Below are 19,080 nucleotides of genomic sequence, written 5' to 3' on the forward strand. Positions count from 1 at the left end.
TATGTACCTCGTTTGTCAGCAGCCTGTGATCTCATGCAAACATGCCTCCGTGGAGGATCAAGGTGAAACCTCAGGGATGTGACCCTGGTGACAAGACAAGCTTAAAACAAGCAAATGAGGCAGATGCCGGCTGATCAGCTCCTGTCTTGGGGCTCTGGCTGGTAGAGGAGTGGATGTGGGCCGGTGGGTTGGAGCAAGGAGCGAGGCTGTTGGCATGCTCAGCCCCTCGAAGCGGCTGTGACAGAGACCCTGAAGGCTTATGAAGAATAAGAAACGCTGCTGAGCAGGAGCTCAGGAGCCAGGCTGCTGCCCGAGGGTGGGTGGCGTGTAGGAAGCTCTGCACCGTCACCCACCAAGACTACCAGCAGACGGGGAGGCACCCTACAGCACCCCAACGGCCGTGTCCACCTTGCTTGTGGGTATCAGGTGGAGTGATGTCCAGCCGAAGGACAGGTATGTGTGTTGGGGGGGGGGGGGGTGACATGACTCAGGGTTTAAATGGGCCTCGGAGAAGCCAGCAGATGGGACAAGCAGCGGCTGGAGGTTAGCTGTCAGCCAGAGGTGCGTGGCATTTCTCAGGGGGCTCGTTCCCTGGTGTCTCGGCTGCAGGAGAAGCCAGGACTGCCGCTCCGCAGAAAGGTTTGCTATGCCGTTGGGGGCATTCCCTACCAGATGACAGGCAACGTCCTTGGGTTTTTCCTCCAGATCTTCCTGTTGGATGTTGTGCAGGTGAGTGGCCACGTGAGATGGGTTACCTGCAAAGGGGCTTAGCTCAAGCTCAGCAGACTGGGGTAGAGTTTGGTGGGTGGCCAAAGCCCTTGGAAACGCTCAGCAGAATCAGGCATTCAACCTGGATCAAAACTGTGTGATGCAGATATCGTTGGTGGACATGCAGGAGATGTTTCTGGGCCATTTCAACGCTCGGAGTGGTCTCCAGGGGATGCAGATGAAACGTTGGCTAGAGTGAGCTGCAGCGTGCTGACTGCTCGCAGCTCTTCATCAGGACTTCTTTCCCTTTCGAGCTGTGGTTTCCATTTCCCCCCAGCTGAAGCCGTTCCATGCCTCTCTGATCATTTTCCTTGGAAGAGCCTGGGATGCAGTTACCGACCCTGCTATTGGCTTCCTGGTCAGCAAGAGCCCGAGGAGAAAATATGGCAAGTTGGTTCCCTGGTGAGTGTCCGGGCTGGAGCCTCAGGAGGGTCTTTGCTGGACTCTGATTCCTTGAGTTGCTAGCACAAGGAGGCAGCTGGGACACCTCCCTGGGAGTTTAATGTGATTATGGCTTATGGAGAATTATGCCACCTTAACAACCCAAAGACACTTAACGATAACGTAACTTGCATTGGGCTCCACACATCGCTGCAATGAAAGAGGAGGAACGTACCGCAAACTTGCACGTTTGCTGTTGCTCTAGAGCCTCGTGTTTTCGAGGCTGTGGGATTCGGTGTTCTGAGAGTCCTGTGTGGTGGCACGTACAGAGTTGGGTAGTCAGCTGTGCCAGGAGCTCTCCACCAGGCTTTAACCACAGGCAGATCTTGCACGTAAGAGGGTTACTGGTGCCCCCAAGGATCTGCTGCAGGGCAAGGACATGAGGTAGTTAAGAGAATAAGAAATGTTGGACAACTCAGACATTAGTTTTTCTCTCAACGATCGTGTTTAGCCCCCCTCAGCCTGACCGATGGACACTCGCTTGAGCAAAACTGTTTCCTCTCGCAGACCTTGATCTTGCAGCAGCTGGGCTGTGGTTTGGAAGCTGGGGAAGAGGCTGCGCTGCGTAGCTCAGCTTGTGCAACGAGAAGTGCGACCACCTTATCTGAGGGTCACATCTGACCAGTTCTGCTTCCTCCCCAGGATTGCATACTCCATGCCATTCGGGGTGCTCTGCTACTGCATGATGTGGTCCACCCTCTCGGATGCCACTCCCGCCTCCCTGAAATTCCTGTGGTACCTGTTCACGTACAGCTTCTTCCAGACTTGCATGACTGTAAGGAACACGGTGCCTGGGGCTGACTGTCTTACACATCATCCTATGCAGCAAGGGACAGGGACCAGGGACGTGGTCAGCTGGGGAGGCCCAGCCCCAGCCTCTCCAGGAAGGGACGTGGAGTGAGGTCTGGGAGAGCTCTAGCTGGGGAGCAGCGCGGGATGCGGGATGGCGCAGACCATCCCTGCAGGGATGGTGAGGTGGAGCGGTGCATTTTAATGCTGGGATTCAGCTGGGCTGCCCGTGCATGGCGATGTGAACTTCTGCGTCACTGGTTTGTGGGAACAGAGCGAACCACAGGAGAAGAGGGTGAAACGCCACCTGTGTGCAGGGGTGGCACAGAAGGCAGCGTTATCTGCTGTGCATGGGGACGAGGCGGGTCGTGACCAGCGACACAGGGAGCCAGAGCTGTGTTTGAACTGTTCTCTCCCCAGTGCTACCACGTGCCGTACTCTTCCCTGACAATGTTCCTGGGAGGAACCCAGCAAGATCGTGACTCAGCCACTGCCTACCGTAAGTGTCTGTGTCCCTACAGCCCCGGTCTGCCTGCATTCCTGGGAGACCCTCCCCAGAGGAGAGGTGCATAAGTTCCTTTGGCTTTGAACAGGCTGCAGGGTGGATGGGGTAAACCAGGGGCATGAAACAAGGGATGAAACAAGTCTTCTTCTGCAAAGAATTTACCTGCAGAAACATTTCTTAGATCTGTATCATCCCTAGTGGACTCAGGACCCAGATCCATTGGCTCCAAGCATTAGAGCATTTACTGCTGGAGCCGAAGGAAAAAATCAGAGCAGGTAGAAACAGCAGGTTTCTTCTGCCGGCGCAGCTCTGGATGTCGGTGCCTCCAATTCCATTCCCAAAGCTGCTTTCTTAGCCCGAGGGGTGTCACCCATTAGCCAGGGAGCGGGACTGAGGTTTCTTTCCTGGTCGCCCTGGCAGGAATGGGGATGGAGGTGTTCAGCACACTCCTTGGGTCAGGAATCCAGGGGCAGATTGTGGGCAGCTACCACACCCGCATGATGAACGGCTGTTACGTGCCGAACGAGACCCTGCCCAACACCAGCACCTACAGCCTCACGGACTCTCTGGGGAACACGGTAAGGGCCAGGCCGGCTGCCCCGCTGCTCCTCCGGTGAGCTCTGGGGCAGGGACCGCTGGCCGTGCTGCCAGCTCTGTGCGCGGTGCCGGCATTGTCACCCTGCACCGTCTCGCCTTCCAGCGTAGGGCCTATGTATTTGCGTCCCTGGTCCTGGGCTCAATCTACTGCCTGTCCTGTCTGATTCTCATCTTTGGAGTCAGGGAGCAGCCCGGTAAGGTCCGTTTGGATGCGATTTGGAGGGTGCCCAGTGGCAGTGCGTGGTGAAGATAGGGTTGCAGAGGGAGGTGTGAGGCAGAGGGAGCTGGGCACCGATGTGGGGGGGTGGCTCCCTGGGTATGGGGCTCAGAACCACAACACATACTTGGATATTGAGACCCTCCTCGGTTTATGCTGGCAGCATCTTGCTCCTGCAGAGGAGAGGGGAGATGCTCTGGAGGGAGGAAGGCTCCAGCCGCCTGGGAGCTCCTGCAGGGAGCCGTGAGGCTGGGACGGGGTCTGCAGCTCGCCGCTTCACACCGCGCGGGTCCCGCCAACACGCAGCCTCCAGAGCTACGCCGCCCAGCCCGAGTGCGCAGCGTGAAAGAGGCAAAATCCTGCCTATAGCTGACGCCACGGCTGTTGTCTCTGCCCTGAGACTCCAGCAGCTCCTCACCCAGCTGAGCTGCGCCCCGGACGCAGCGGCAGGATCCTCCCCTGCCTCCCACCCCGTCATGTTTGTCCTGGCAGCTCCAGCGCCAGCCCTGCTGTCTCTCCTCTCAGGGCCCCTCAGCCCCCTGGGGAAGGTTGAGCTGCCCTTTGCCCGCTGCCTGAGGATGATTGTGGGACACAAGCCCTACACCCACCTGCTGTGTGGCTTCCTCTTTGCGTCCCTGGCCTTCCAGGTGCGAGACCTGCCGTGGCAGGAGGAGAGCTTGGGGGACGAGATGTCCAAGCAAGTTATCCAGACAGCGAACTTGGGATCTCGAGCCGTGAACCTGTCCGCATTGCCTTCCCAGATCACACAGGGGATCTTTGCCTTCTTCTGTACTCATGCCGCGGGGCTGGCCGGGAAATTCCAGCATTTAGTGCTTATCATGTTGGTAAGTGAGGCCCAGCAGGTCTCTGGGTCACCCCAGCCCTCAAGCATGGGCAGCTCAGCCTCATGGAGTCATGTGCTTCTGCCCACCAGCAAGGACATCGCCCAGGCAGAGACTGGCAGTCCTGGAGGGCGTTGCTAAGACCCCCCCCCTTTGGTTCTCTCCTCAGGTCACAGCTTCCCTCTCTATTCCCTTTTGGCAATGGTTTTTGGGAAGATTTGGAAAGAAAACAGCAGTGTCACTGGGCCTGCTGGTGAGTTTCCCTGTGGCTGTGGACTGAGAAGCCTTGCGAGGGGACAGCCTTGCCCCCAGCCGCTCGTGGTGTCTGGGGAGAAGAGTGGCTGGCAGCTAAGGGTGGCCCTGAGCACGGTGTCCTCTGCACCGCAGGTGACCAGGAGTTAAGCCAGAGGTTGATGGCAGCTCTGCACTTCCTTGTGCTTGGCCACTGCTGGTATCGGTGGCCGTGGCTTCGCAGAGCTTTGCAGTAAGGTGCAGGGAGGCCGAGGGACCGTCCCTGGGACAGTGGGGAAAAGATTTTATTTTTTTTTCAAGACCACCCAGTGAAGGGCTCAGGCTCTGAGGCTGTGCGGCTGCGGATCTGGTGAGCAGCGGGTGATCAGGTGCTGTACCGATGCACCAGTCTCACATGTGCACATGCAACCATCGTCCTGTGGCCTCTGTCCTGCTCCAGGATCTTGTATGTTTGATGCAAGTGATCCGATTTCTGCCAGCCAGCTCCGTGAGAGGCACGGGGAGGGATGGAAGGGCTGTGCACCACGCTTGGCAGTGGCTGGGAAACAGCCTGCTGCTCGCCAGACACCCATTCCAGCTGCTGCCTGACTCTGCAGGTCAGCAAGGAAATCCCATTTCGAAGAATTAGGTGCTCAAATCCCCTTGAGGATCTGCCTCCAGACGCCTTCCTCCCAGACAGTGGGTGCGGCCATGGCAGATCCAGCTTTCCAGTTTAACCATTTGGCTCCATGGCCCTCCATAAGCATCCCTTCTTTACCCGTGAGGGAGGTTTTGCTGCCAGTCAGCCTCTCCAGGGTCTCCACGCTGCACTGCACAGGGGACGGGAGCAATTCCGTTGGTGAAACGTGTGGGGAAGGGGGCGAGCGTGGCCTTTGGTTGGGCAGGTGGGCGCGAGCAGCCTGCGAGCCGCAGAAAGCGCCCACGTGCTTTTGGTTTTTCCTCTCGCTGCACAGCTGATGATCCCAGCCCTGGCAGCCACCACCCAGGTGATGCACAACTTCCCGGCCTTCGTCTTCCTGATGATCATGGCAGGCTGCAGCACGGCCGTGCTCTACCTTCTACCCTGGTGAGCAGAAGCCACCTCCGAGCTACTTGTCAGGGCAGAGAGGAGGGGGAGGTTTTGGGGGAAAGCATCACCCGTGACGTGCCAAGGCTGCCCGTTTGCCCAACCCAGCAGCTTTTGAGCTGACCTGTGGAGGCGGGACTGGGAAGGGACGTGGCTGTGACCCACGGTCCCCCAGCAGCATCGTTTTGTCTGCGTTTGGGCTCGGCAGCACGACGCCAGCCATTCCACAAGGCGCTGGTTTTTCGGAAGCGGCCGCCACACCCTCTCTGGAAGACGCTCTCTGCCCTGTTTGCCTAAGGCAGAGGACAGGCACGAAACCATCTCCGGAGTGGGGTTCTGCAAGGGGTTTCTGCCTCTCTCTGCTGCCTGGAGAGGCCTGGGAGCGGCTGCGGCTGAGTTCAGCTGGCACGGGTGTCACCAACGTGTCTGTGGGACTGTCTGTCCCAGGTCCATGCTGCCGGATGCGGTGGATGACTTCATGCTGAGGAACCCCAGCTGCCTCAACCTGGAGGCTCTCTTCTATTCGTTTTACGTCTTCTTCAACAAGTTTGCAGGTGGCCTTGCCGTGGGGATATCGACGCTGAGTTTACAGTAAGCCCCAAACACCACCTCCCCTGTTTTGTCAGCCCAGCACAGGCACTTTCCACTGCTGTTTTCTAGAGTGTTGATAGGAGATGCTGGAACGCATCCCAGGGCTATCCAAATTTGTCTTTCCAACATCTACTTGGGAGTAAGAGGAGCAGAAAGGAGTGGGAATTCCCCAAACCTGGGCCTCCGATACCGGACCCTAGAGGAGAGCAACAGAGGTGCCTGCTTGCCTTTCTGTGGTGGCCCAGTGGGGCTGGGGGAAGGAAAACCATTCTCCTCTTCAGTTTTGCAGGTTACCGTGCTGGAGACTGCACGTACAACCCCTCCGTCATCCTCAGCCTGCAGCTTCTCATGGGCCCAGTCCCAATAAGCCTGCTGCTCATTGCCGTAGTCATCTTCTGCCTCCATCCCATCAATGAGGAGAGGAGGAAGCAGATGAGAATGGAGATGGAGGCAATGGGGTAAAATTCGAGCTCCCCGAAGGAGCTGGGCCGTCAGCAATTAGTCTGAGCGTCTGCCTTGGTCCTAATCTGACACAGAAATACCACACAGATGATCTTAAAGGTCTTTTCCAACCAAAATGATTCTATGATTCTATGACTGCGTGTGTCCAGTCCAGCTCCCCCCGTGCTTGGGCTACGATTCTCTCTAGGGGTGCCTTTCCCAAAGGGCTTTGGGGTTATTTTGGGGGCGGGTGACTTCGCAGCAGATTTCACGAGCGCTCGCGGGGGGGTTTTCAACAGACATCAGGTACCGTGTGTGGCAGCAGGGAATAAACCTGGGGCTGAAGCGGGTGAGTTCAGGGGGAAGGACGTGGATTTGCTGCGCTGTCAGGATGTGCTGCTGTCGGGAAAAATCAGTCGCTTCCTGTTGTTTCCTGTTCCCTGTCCCAAAGGCCGGTTTGGCATCCTGACCCCCTCCCTCTCCCAGCTGGCAGGGACGGGGCGGCGAGAGGGTCCTGCTGCAGCCCCAGCCCTGCCACCTCACCCAGAGCTGCTTTCTCCAGGACTTGGCCTCGACGGGCTTTTGGCAGGTCCTGACAGATCTGGGCAAGGCAGATCCAGGCTTTTCTTCTGGGAGAGACTGCAGCGCTGGGGAGGAAGGGCCCCCGCCAGCCCCGGAGCAGTGCTCACACACACCGGGGTGCGGAGCTGTCACTTCACCTTCTGGGAAAGCGTGCACAAAGAACCCAGGGATTGTTCTTGAGAGGAAACTATTTTTGACCAGTTTTTAGGGAAAATACTGCCAAGATAGTACATGTCTTTGTGCTTAGGCTGCCTTTTCAGGCAGGGAAAGGTTTAGAATTTCTTTAAACGCGGGTGAAGTTCAAGCCAGCGGTGTTTTAAAGCATGTGCAGAAACAAGGACACCTGGCAGCGGGGTGGTGGAAGCCAGCTCTGTCCATCTGCCTGGGCCTTGTTAGCTGAGTCACTTCTGGGAAACCAGGAGCTTCTCGGCGGCGCAAGAGTCTGCGGGGATGGGCGGCACAGCCTCCGGTCAGGCAGCTGGGGCGGGGGGTCCTGACAGCTTGTCCTGGTTTTTGCCAGGTTGGGAGGTTATGGTAGAAGTGTCCAGAAGGGCTGAGTGGCTTTTAAATTGTAGCCCATGGCTAGATCTCCCACAGCAGCATCTTGCGAGAGCTGCTCGGCACCCCCACGTCTCTCCTGGCAACAGTGAGGGGGCAGCGGGGGGGAAGAGAGGAGAAATCAGCCACGTTGGGGCTGGTAGCGCCGAGCTGTGCTCAGCCTTGTGCAGAGGCAGAGAGTGAGGCTGGTTATTTTTAGGGCTAGAGCTCTATCTGACCGTTGGTTGACCTTGCGGCTCTCCAGTCTGGTGCACACGGGCAGGATCTGAGTAAATTGCTCCCCAGTTGTGCGCGGAATTAATCCGAAGAGTGAAGTCGTGTGGTGCAACTCTGCGGTCACTGGGAGAGACGGTGTCTTAGAGCCGCATCAGGGCACCTGCAGGATTGTCGCCGCAGCCCAGGCTCAGAATAATTTCTCAGATGCACAAAGGGCCTCCGTTTCCCCCGCCCCCCTCCTTTCTTTGTTGTTGTTGTTTTGTTTTCTGGAGTGTGAAGGAAGTTCCTTGGGATCCCCTGACTGAGCCCACGGTCAGGTGTTGGGATGCACTGCCCTCTGCCACCGCCCCGCTTTCCGCCTTGCCGCCTCTGGATTTACACACAAGCAAATGCCTTTGAGCAGCGAGGAAACGCTCTGGTCGTTGAGAGTTTCAAGTCCCGCAGAAGGCACGACTTACCTTCAAAGGCACTCGCTCCGTGGGACAAGAGGGGGCTTGATCTGGACCTCCCAACCTGCAGCACAGGCCCTGAACAGACCACGGGCCGCTGCAGAGCGGGACCAGACGCAGCGCAGAGCAGGGAGCTGCTGCTGGCGTGCGTGGTGCCTGCCAGCCCCGCCGCTGCCCGGGCTGGTGCTTCTGTGTATCAAATAATGTCCCGTTTATTTTTTATGGTGTTCCATCTGAACGGTCACGCTTTTCCCTCTTGGTATTTCTTATTTTGCCAGTTCTGCCAGCAGATGATCCAGAGGGCTGGGAGCGCTTTCGGCAGAATTCACTGGTTTTCAAGCCTTTGTGCTTTCTCCGGAGGTTAGATACCAAAATCTGACCTGAACCTTTCCTGGGTCTCAACCAGCTGGACCCTGAGCAGTGAGGGGTGGTCAAACCTGGCTGAGCTCCTTGCCCCTGTTGAAGTAGTGGTCATTGCAGCGACCTTGCTGGCCGGTAAAATGAGCAGATTATGCCAGGGAGTGGAAAAAAAAAACCCCAAAACAAAACACCCCACCTGGGGCAAGAGCCTGACTTGTGCAAGCGTGCCTGCGCCAGCGTGGCAAGGGCTCTAGCGTGGGCATGCAGCGAGGGCTATTCTCCCCTTTCAGACTCTTGTTTATCGCTGGCCCTTGCAGGGAGAGCAGGCCCAGCTCTTCACCGAGATAGCATTAGGCCGGAGGGATGAGAACATGCCGCTTTTTCTCCCTTGTTATTTTTCGTCTGGACTCTGGGCCTCACACATCTGCCCTGCCCGATGAGTGTGTCAGGGACAGACCACAGACACCATCTGTGCGCTGCAGCTTTGACATAAAAAATGCTGCTATAGCATCAAGCAAGAAAAAAACACACAGTTTTTTCAGTATTTAAAAGATGCAAGCAAGGAATAGAAGCAATTAAAACTTGCTTCATCCCATTATCTGTTATTTTAAGAGTCTCCTCCTCTTGTGTCCCATTTTAATGCACTTGCTGAGAATACTGGCTTTTTATTAGTCTCTTGGCTGTCCTTGGAACTTCTCTGTTCCCTTGTGGACGCTCAAGTTCATCTCCTTGAAGTTAGAAAATAGGACGCTTTGAGGCAAAAATCCTATGCCTGGAGCCATTCTATTTTTTTTTTTTTTTTTTTAACCAAAAAAGAAAAGAGTTGCTGCTGTTCCCAGAAGAAAGTCCTTTTGAGCGTGGGATTGTTCGATCCGGTGTGTCTTCTGAACCTGTCCCGGTAACGCAGGGCCGGCACTGACCTCTGCCAGCACGGTGGGGACCAGCGTTAATATAACCCAGCATCTTATCTGCTCCCCGGCTGCTGTCACTCTCAATTTAGGCACAGCCTAGTCTTGGGAACTGTGGAAATAATTAAAAGGCTTGGCTGGGGCTGGAGCCTGTGGCCGGGTAGCCCCGCGTTGGCCTCCCCGGGGCCTCCACAGCGGCCTGCGCTGGACCACGCACCCGAGGCTGGGCGGGCTCTCTGCGGCCAGGCCCGCCGCTTCTTGGGCCTAGAAATGGCGGAGAAACGGGCAAAACCGGCCAAAACCCGAGGCCCGGCGGCCTCCCTCACGGCGAGCCCCCGCGTTCCCCTGGCAACCGCGCGGTGCCAAGATGGCGGCCGGGGCCGGGCAGGAAGGAGGCGGCGGGGAGGGGAAGGGGGAGCGGGGAAGATGGCGGCGGGCGGGGGGGGGGGGGCGGGGCCCGTGTACAGGCGGCGGGCGGGCGGGCGGGCTCTATGGCGGCGCGGCGGCCGAGGCTGCGCACACGTGGCCCCTCCTCCCTCGGGCTGCGGGCGCTGCGGGTGCGCGAGCGGCACCGGCACCGGCACCGGCATGGGCGTGCATGTGGAGACCATCGCCCCCGGCGACGGTGAGCCGCGGCGTGCCTTCCCTTCTCCCTCCCTTCCTTGCCGGACCCGTCCTGGTCCCGGTCTCGGTGCGGGTCCCGGTCGCGGTTCCGATCCCGGTGCGGGATCCCGGTGCCGGTGGGCTGACGGTGCGTGTCTCCCCGCAGGGCGGACGTTCCCCAAGCGCGGCCAGACCTGCGTGGTGCATTACACGGGTGAGTGCCGCCCGCCACGGGGCCCGCAGGGTGGGGCTGCCCCGCCGCCACCGGGGGAGGGTCGCTTCGGCCCGGCGACCGAGGGACGCGATGGCCGAGCGGGGTCTGCTCCACACCCCCCCCCCCCCCCGCCCCAACCCCGCCCCGGCAGCCTGTGGGGACCCCGGGCCCAGCCCGTGTGGGCGGCCCGGTTGGGCTACGGCGCTCCCCGGGGGAACCGGAGGGGTCCGACCCTCCCCCCTGGGGGAGCAGGGGGGCGGGGGGGGGGGGGCGCTGTGCACTGGGGCGGGGGCCAGGCAGGGCCCGGACGAGGAAGGGGGTCCTGGCAGTGCCCCGTGGCCGTGGGGAGGCCCCGGTGGTCCCGGTGGGAGCCGTCTCTCCCGCTGCCCTATCTGAGGGGGGCAGGGGGCTTTCCCACCCGCGTCCAGCTCTTTTCTTTTTTGGGGGGGGTGGTGGTGCACCGGGAAACGGCTCAGGGGGGGTGCTGAGGGGGTGGGCGGGTGGATGGGGGGGGGTCCTAGGGCAGCAGAGGCCTGCGGGTGAGCCGAGAGCCCCCAGGCCGGGTGGTCCCGTGGGACACCGGCGAGTCGCCCCCTCCCCCGGGAGCTTCGGGTTCTGCTGTGTCAGAGCGGGGTCCCCCCCTTGCAGCAGTGCCTGCGGGGGTGCAGCCCCCTCCCCGACGCCTGCGGCCCCTTTTTCCTTGTGGGGGGTGACACTAGGGGTCTTCGGGGGTCCCCGCAGCCTCACCCCGGGTGTTTTTTTGGGGCTGGGGCATCAGTCCCGCGGGGGGGGATCCCGGTGTGGGTAACGCAGGGCGCTCTTTGGGGTGCGAGCGAGGGGCTGCCCCGACAGCCGGGGATGGCCGTACTCTGCACGGTGTCCTCCAGCAGCCTTCTGCGAGCTCGGAGGGGGGGCAGGGAAAGGAACCAACCTTGGGACCCCCAAAAATGCATCGGGGGGGTCTCTCGATGGAGGTACTCCCCCCTCAGCCGCCCTTCGAACAGCTCCGGCTCCTCGGCCTGGCCGTTGTACTCCAGCGTAAAACCGGGTCAACCAATTTGTGGCTGTTTCTCCTCATAACCAATTCCCCTTCCCGCCCCAGCGCTTTCCTCCCTCCCCATCGCCCATGGTGGGGCAGGGGGGGGCTGAGGGTGCCCCTCTTTGCAGCGCGGGGCCCGGGCAGCCCTGCCTGCCGGGAGGGCTTGGTGGGCATCCAGCCCATCTGATTTTTCTCCATCTCCCCCAATCCTTCCCGTTCCCTCGTCAGGAGGGAGAGGAAGCGACTCGGTCTCCCCCCCGCCCCCCCCCCCCCCCCCCCCCCCCCGCCGCCCCGTTTCCTCCACCGGTGGAAGAACAAAGAGAGGCTGGCAAGCAGTCAAGTGGCTCCCGGTGGGCCAGCCCTGCCGCCTGCCAGCCCTCCCGGCTCCCGGCGCCTTCTCTTCCCTCCCATGGCGTTGCCGAAGCCATGCTGCTCTTCCCAGCTTCGGCCGCCCCCCACACCCCGGCAGAGCTGCTCGGTGGGTCACCGGCTCCCCGCGTCCCGGTGCTCCGGGCCAAGTGCTGCGTGGTGACTTGCTCCTGACGGACCCTCCCCAGCGGCAGCCATCCGCCGTGCGTGGGAGCATTTCTCTAATTTCCCTTTTTTTTTTATTTTTTATTTTTTTTTATTATTTCATTATTATTGTCTCCTTTCGGTCTTTATTCCCCCAGTTCCCTCTGCAGGCAGCTTTTCCCTGCCCTCCCCCCGGCCTCGGCAGGCTGCAGAAATCAAAACACCTTCAGGCCCCGATGCTGTTTTCGTGGCCGAACGCTGCCCGTGCCGGCGGCACAGCTCCCGGCAGCCTGCCCCGCGAGAGGCCGGAGTGGAGCTTGGCTCTTGGGGAAACGTTACAAACCTTTGATTTCCCCAGCCCCGTTACGGTGCTCGCCGAGCCCGGAGCAGCATCAGGGATGGCGGCAGAGCGTGGGGCGGGAGGTGCCGTGCTCCGAGGCTCCTTCCAGAGCCCCGTGTCAAGCTCCGTTCCCGGCTGCCCTTTGCTCCTGCGCAGAAACCTGCCGGCGCTGGGGAAATCCAGCCCGTGGTGGTTGTGCGGCGATTCGGCTCTTGCTCCACCGCGTTATGGATGTGCAGTGACTTGGTTAAAACACATTTTGGGAAAAAAAAACCCAACAAAAAACCCAACAGAACAAATGGTGACCCAAGGCTGAGGGAGCGTGGGGAGCCGGCTCGGTTGGCCATCCGGCAGCTCCCGCTGCTTCTACCTGTGCTCGAGCCCCTGCTCCGTGGGGCCGGGCCCCGCTGAGAACAGCCATTTCATCGCGGGGTGAGGGACGGACAGACAGACGGCTGGGGAAGGAGGTAGAGAGCAGAGCATCCTCTGGGCCTCCTGCTTGGGAGGTGCCGGTGCTGGGGTTGTGGAGGTGCGTGGGGGGGGGGGAGCTGGGGGAACTGGACCCCTCACCTCCTCCCTCGGTCCTGGGTCCCCCCACACTTTGCGGGGAGGTTGTGCCTGCAGCCCGTGGGGAGCAGGGGGGCGCTGCTGGAGATCTCACATGGTGGGGCGTCCGAAACAGCCTTTGATGTGAAATCTGCTACAAAAGGCTCTTAAAAGAAGCGAAATCGAGGGTAAAGTTCCCTGATGTGTTTGGGACTGCTCGCAGCATTGACGTGGGGCGGGGGGGGGGGGTGTAGGAGCAAGTCGATGGGGGCGGGGGGTGCAGGTTGGGGGCCAGCAAACCTGAGGTCCCCTGGGGTCTGGCTGCTGGGGTGGGAACCAGGGCAGAGTGGGATGCTGTGCTGGCGCGGCTGGGGCTCCGGGGCTGGGTATGGTGCTGCCCGGGAGCAGGTTGGGAGGTGAAGAGAGCTGGTGCAAGGGGAAGCCGCTCTCTGAGCGTACAGAGGATGTGGCTAGACTGCCGCCACCCCACGGTGCTTCTGGAGGGGAAACTGGTGTCCATGGTCGTGCTGGGGAGCACTGGGACGGGAACGAGTCCGAACTTGGCCGAACGGCTTTTCCCGAGTGGCGAAGCGCACCCAGCGCGTTGTGTCTCGGAGGGAGGTGGGCTTGGAGCAGGGGGTGGAAAAGCTGGGAGGGCTGCTAGAGGAACGTGGCTTTTCCCAGCAGGATAACGCAGAGGGGATTGTCACCCGTGCAGGCTCGGCACGGCCGCTGGCTCGGCACGGCCGCTGGCCCGGCGGTGCTGTCCTCGCTGCGCCTGGTGCAGCGGCGAACGCTCTGCGGTTGCAAGATGTTTCCTACCGAGGCGGGCGGCTGCCCGTCGGTGGGTTGTGGGAGCTCAGCACCTTCTTGTGAAGCCCCCTCCTGCGTCCCGCTGTGGGTGGCGGCGGGGGTGGGCTGGGGGGGTGGGAAGGCAGCTCGGGCCCTGGGGTGTTAGAAAGCTTCTGGCAGAGGTGGTTGGCGGAGGCAGGATTTAACCTCAGCTGGGCAGCCCCGTCCTGGCACGGGGGTCTGGAGTACGCCGGGTGTCCCAGGGCTTTCGGGAAGGGTTTCCCATCGTGTCCCTTCGCTGGCTGGAGCAGAGGTGCCTGCCCCACTGCTCCGGGCTCTCCCTGCCTCTCCTCAGGAAACCAGCTCCGTGCCGGAGCCCCTGAGCGATGAGGATTGGGACCCCAGGCCAGAGGGGATGGAGGCAAACCCCAAACCTGCAGGTTTAGCTCAGGGGCTGCCGCTGCCTGCTCCAGCCCGGCTCTCCGCCGCCTCTGCCCGCCCAAGGGGGGGACCGGAGCCAAGTGGCACGTTGCAGCCGGCGTCTCTCGGCTGCTGCCTGCCAAGTGTGGCAGAGACCTGGCAGGGCCACGCTGCCTGCCCGGCTGAACCTGGGGCTGCTCTCCAGAGCCCCCCGCTCCGTCCCGTGACTGCTGGAGCCCTGGCTGCAGGACTCCCTGCTCTTCCTCGCTGTGGAACCCTCGGTGTCTGTCTAGCCCTGGGGGGGTCAAATCTTTCAGGGTGGGAGCTGGGGCAGGGGGGATCTCTGTAACCCACCTCCGTGGGCTCTGCACTCCTCGTGGGACTGGGGGTGGCAGGCGAGGAGCCCTGCCCGGGGCCGCGACGCGTTGGGGTGTGCCGGCGGCTGGCTGCTGCTCCTGGGGCTCTGGTGGGGCAGCAGCTTTTGCCAGAGGATGCTTTGCCTCCATAATAGCTTTAAGATCTCGTTATCTCCTTGCTCGGGGATGGCAGGGATGAGGAAGTGGTTGCTCATACTTGTCCAGGGCTGGAGAAATCTCCCGGGCAGAGGAAGTGCCTGAGATGAGGATGCTGCCCCCGAAGCACCAGAACCTCTTTGTTTTCACCACTGGTGTGGTGGGGGGAGCACGGCAGCTCCGTACCGGGGAGCAGGGACAAGCTCCCGTGTGCCACCTTTGCCACTCTGGGCCAGAGGCAGCCCGAGTGATCGATCCCCCTGGGCTGCCGCAACCATTAATCCTTCTCTCCTGCGGTCAGGGTGCTGCTGGCTCTGAAATGCTTCCCAAGGCTGGATTCAGGTGAGCTCCCAGCACCTCCTGGGCTGCTGACGGTGCCTTTCTGTTCCCGTGGCCGGGGTGTTAAACGGGATGCAGTTCTGCAGGCAGCGGGTGCCCCGCGAGCATCCCGCAGGTCCCTGTTTGCTGGGACAACCCAGGAGGGGGGGGTCGTGCTGCGTGGCCCTCGGGGTTTTTTTTCCCCTCTGTGGGTGCCCAGGGGTGCCTGCACAAGCTATCCCCTGCGTCCTTCGGCAGCCACCCCAGCTCGTTGTGATGCCGGAGGGCTCAGAGCGGAGCTCGGGGTCAGCTCGGGCCGCAGCCGAGCGGCGCTGCCTGTGCCAGCCGGCATGGCCTGTCCCGTGTCCCTGCCGCCAGCGTCCCCGCCGGGCAGGAGGAAGGCCAGCGGACAGGAGCGGGGAGCAGTGCCAGACGGGGCTGGAAGCAGGTTCAGCAACAAGAGGTTTATCTTGGAAGGAGGAAATGAGAAAACTCCAGATTTACTATTCCAAAGTCCAGGGCTACAGCGTGATGGGCTGAGCTGATGCTCGAAGCCCTGGAGAGGGGATTTTTGCTTTCTGTGAAATTCAGAGCTTGATTCTGCTCCCTGAGAGGAAGGTGGGCAGCTGGCCCCCACCCCCTGCACCTTCCAGCAGCCCAGAGGGTTTGGTACTTGTTGCCCCTGCAAAGGTGATGTATTTTTTTCCGCTCTCTTCTTTCCATTCAGCGGCTTCCATCACCCTGGGCAGCCACGTCCGTGTGCTGTTCGCGCTGGCCACTGTCACAGTGCAAGCCGGGCCTGAGGTGCCCCGTCACATCTTTTGCACAGATGCATTTTCTCTTGCTCACAGGCAGTGCCCTGGTGAAGGAAAATCCCTGTGCCCCATGCTTTGCTGGGTGAGGTTGGTTTTTTTGAGACTATAGAGCAGTTTCCAAGCAGGAAAGCGGGTTTTTTGGGCTGTTTTGAGAAGTGAAGAAGTGAGAAGCATTTGGAGGAGAGTTTAATATTGCTCTTATTCTACAGGGCATCGGCTGGGTTAACACGGAGCCAGAGCTGCCTTATAGGAGCAGCAACTCCACCGGCCAGTGGAGTTGCTGCTCCTATAAGGCAGCTCTGGCTCCGAGATTCCCCAAGAAGGTCAGGCAGGGAGCAAGGGAGGGGAGGAAATTCCTCCTTTGCTCGTGTTGGGGAGTTATATTTAGCCCTGGGGATATCAGCCTCGCTCGGCCCTCACCATGCGGCGTGTGCCAGGGGAACGAGGGCTGCCCTGGACGTGCGTGTCCCGCGCCTGGTGCTGCCTCTCCCCGTCGTCGTTCCTGGGCGCAGGAGCGATTCGGCTGAAGACCAGCGGGATGCAGCTAGGCACGGGGAGGGCTGGAGGCCGGCAGCACCCGAGGTGGGGCACGGGTGCCCTGACTCTCATTTGGGTGCCCAAGGATGGAAACCTGCCCCACGGCGGCGAGGAGCGGGAGGTGTGTTTGCTGGCGGGATGGGAAACGCCGGGCCTGATCCTGCCAGACGTTTGGCAGCGGTGCTGCGGGGTGGGGAGGCTTCCCCCAGCCCCCCCTCCATCTGCTTCCCTCGTCTGTCCTCAGTCCCAGCCCGGAGGAGCACTTCTCTCCGGGGCTGAAGCATCCAGGAGCAGGAGCAATCCTGCCCTGCCCCGGGGCTGCTCCTGCCAGGCTGGGGGATGCCCTGGGGTGTGCTGGTGTCGGGGGGGGGGGGGGTGTGTCCCCCCCAGGACCACCCCGTGCAGGTGTTTGCCCAGGGGAGAGGAGGCTGAGCTGAGAAACATCTTTGACTCAGGGCCGTGTGAGCTCTCCCGGGGGGGACTGTCGCCCGCGCAGGCTGCCAGGGCACAGCCCGTTTCGCGCCGGCGCGCGTGGCTCTGTCCCCGCGTCACCGTCGCCTGCCTCCCCTCTCTCCCCAGGTATGCTGGAGGATGGGAAGAAGTTCGATTCCTCCCGCGACAGGAACAAGCCGTTCAAGTTCGTGATGGGCAAGCAGGAGGTGATCCGCGGCTGGGAGGAAGGAGTCGCTCAGGTGCCCGGCGCTTCCCCGCCCCGCGGTCTCCCTTGCCCGGGCTGCGCGGAGCCGGGGAGCTGCGGCGTGGGCAGAAATCCCTCTGCGCAGCTCCTTCTCTATTTTATTTTTTTAATTTTTCTTCATTTTATTCCCCTGTGTTTTCCACCCCTCCGCCCCCTCGGCGCTGGGAGGTGTGGGTGTGAATATCACCTTCTGCGTCGCCACCTGCCAGATGGCAGGAATGGAGCAGGGCCGGGCCCCGGGAACACCTACGGCACGTCGGTGACTCAGCGGTGACATTTCCCCACTGAGTCAGCTCCGAGCGAGCGCGGCGGGGAGCGCTCAGGCCTCCCGCTCCGAGCCCGAGCCGGCTCCCGGGCTGCGAAGCCCACGCGGAGGGCGGGCTGGTGGGCACGGAGCGCTGGGGGCGCGCGGCACGAGGGTGCCGGTGGCTCTCGGGCATGGCCTGGCATTCCGTGCCTTCGCTGGGGTGACGGGCATCTCGAGCCCCGCTCCTTTTCCAGCCCGTGCTGCCTGCCTTTCCCTTCTGATCTTCCCGTTGTGTCCCCTCCGGTTTGTCCAACCTGGGTCCTCGCTCCTGCCCGGTGCAGGGAGAGGAGTGGGGACAGGTCTGTGTCCCTCTTGCCAGGCCCATCTCCTGACACCCACGTGTTTCTTTGCCCCCCAGATGAGTGTTGGTCAGCGGGCGAAGATGACCATCTCCCCAGATTACGCCTACGGCTCTACTGGCCACCCAGGGATCATCCCACCAAACGCCACTCTAATTTTTGACGTGGAGCTCATGAAATTGGAATGACCCACCCCAGCACCCTGTCCTCGGGTAAGGAGGGGCAGCTGCTGCCGAAGGGGGGGGGTGTTGAGGCTTGGGGGCGACTCGAGGCCCCCGTCTTTTCTCTCAGGCTAGCGGGGGCGGTGGGATGGAGGTGATGGCAGCGGGGGGTGTGAGGAGGAGGGGGTGGGTTTCTACCTGTGGGTAGAAGTTGCTCTCGGGAGGCTGGTGAGCTGGGGGCCACGAGCAAAGTTCCCAGCCTGGCAGAGCGTGTCCAGGCCGGGGGTGCCTTGGGTGATGTGGCTGCGCTGTGGGGCTCAGCTGCCCGCTCCCCCTCCCCGCCGCTGGTGTGTGGGTCCTGCAGGGTGGGCAGGACGGGGCTGTGCCCTGGGGGGCGAGCAGGACGGGGCCGTGCTCCCCCCCCCCCCCTTAGTCGGGGCTTGACTTCTGCTTGGAGCGAACGATTGCGCCGGGACGGCCGTTTCGGGAGCGCTCTCCCTCCTCTGCCCGCGTCCCTCCGCCGGCGGCTCTGTCACGCTGCCTCTCCTCTCTCCCAGCAGGTTTGGCACATGGAGGAATCCAGAATCTCAGCTTCAAGAAGAGTGCACATGACTTTGTACGGAGCTTTTCCTGATAGTCCACTACACTCATTGTATAACCTTACACCTTGATTGAATGCCTTTGGTCACTAAGCTTTGCGTCTGACTCTTCCTCCTTGTATCGTGTTTTTATGTCTTTTTAAACTATACGCCGTAAACCTCAACTCTTTTTGGGTCAAGTTCTTAATCTTATTTTTGTTCCAGGTGTAGACTACGTTTTACCAGTAGCACGCAGACGGGCTGACCTTAGATAGGAGTCGTTTGAACAAAAGCAAACCTGTTAGTTACTCGTTTTGGTGCAGATCTCCACGGTGGTTTTTCAAACCAGAAATTGCTGCTGCTGCAGAAGCCATAGCAGAGGGAGGCTGTCGAGGCTGAATGGATGCGGAGAGCAGAGTAGCGCTAGGATTGTGTGTAGGCACCCTGCCTGGAACCGGGGCGGCGAGGGAGCGGCGTGTCCTTCCCCTGCTCCCCGGGGAGGGCACAGCATCGCCGCGGGCACCGTGGGTTTGCTCCTGGGAAGGGGGGGCTGCTCTGCCCCCTGCTTCACTCTGCCAGCTCACGGTGGACCTTCCTTCTTCCCCTGCCCCCCCCCCCGCCCCCCCTTCCCATCCCACTGTCAGATTTATGGAGATGGGTTTCCCTCCGAGCTCCACCACACCCTGACAATTCAGTAGCTTACATTGAGCTTTCTTTAAAGAAAAAAAGGAAAAACAGCAGACAAACGGAAGGGGCAGTCTGCAGGGGAGGTGGCGGGGCTGGGGGGGAGTCAGCTCAAAGAAAACA

At 61.0% G+C, this 19,080-nt stretch overlaps 2 protein-coding genes across 2 annotated transcripts; both read left to right on the plus strand.

Annotated features, from left to right (window-relative positions):
• Window positions 1-471: 471 nt before the first annotated feature.
• LOC104349898 (sodium-dependent lysophosphatidylcholine symporter 1-like) lies at window positions 472-6,640 on the plus strand. The gene is made up of 12 exons (XM_086474522.1): window positions 472-729; window positions 1,046-1,170; window positions 1,852-1,984; window positions 2,419-2,497; window positions 2,924-3,081; window positions 3,204-3,294; window positions 3,843-3,964; window positions 4,079-4,162; window positions 4,329-4,412; window positions 5,365-5,477; window positions 5,925-6,068; window positions 6,350-6,640. The coding sequence occupies exons 1-12, from the start codon at window positions 499-501 to the stop codon at window positions 6,528-6,530; spliced, it is 1,545 nt and encodes a 514-aa protein (XP_086330648.1). The 5' UTR covers window positions 472-498; the 3' UTR covers window positions 6,531-6,640.
• A 3,503-nt stretch (window positions 6,641-10,143) lies between these two features.
• On the plus strand, window positions 10,144-18,458 carry FKBP1A (FKBP prolyl isomerase 1A). Its single transcript, XM_086474746.1, has 5 exons — window positions 10,144-10,207; window positions 10,352-10,399; window positions 16,811-16,923; window positions 17,594-17,746; window positions 18,253-18,458. The coding sequence occupies exons 1-4, from the start codon at window positions 10,171-10,173 to the stop codon at window positions 17,720-17,722; spliced, it is 327 nt and encodes a 108-aa protein (XP_086330872.1). The 5' UTR covers window positions 10,144-10,170; the 3' UTR covers window positions 17,723-17,746; window positions 18,253-18,458.
• Window positions 18,459-19,080: the final 622 nt, after the last annotated feature.

Source organism: Leptosomus discolor, chromosome 17, assembly GCF_034619465.1.
Source record: "Leptosomus discolor isolate bLepDis1 chromosome 17, bLepDis1.hap2, whole genome shotgun sequence".
NCBI classification, from domain to species: domain Eukaryota; kingdom Metazoa; phylum Chordata; class Aves; order Leptosomiformes; family Leptosomidae; genus Leptosomus; species Leptosomus discolor.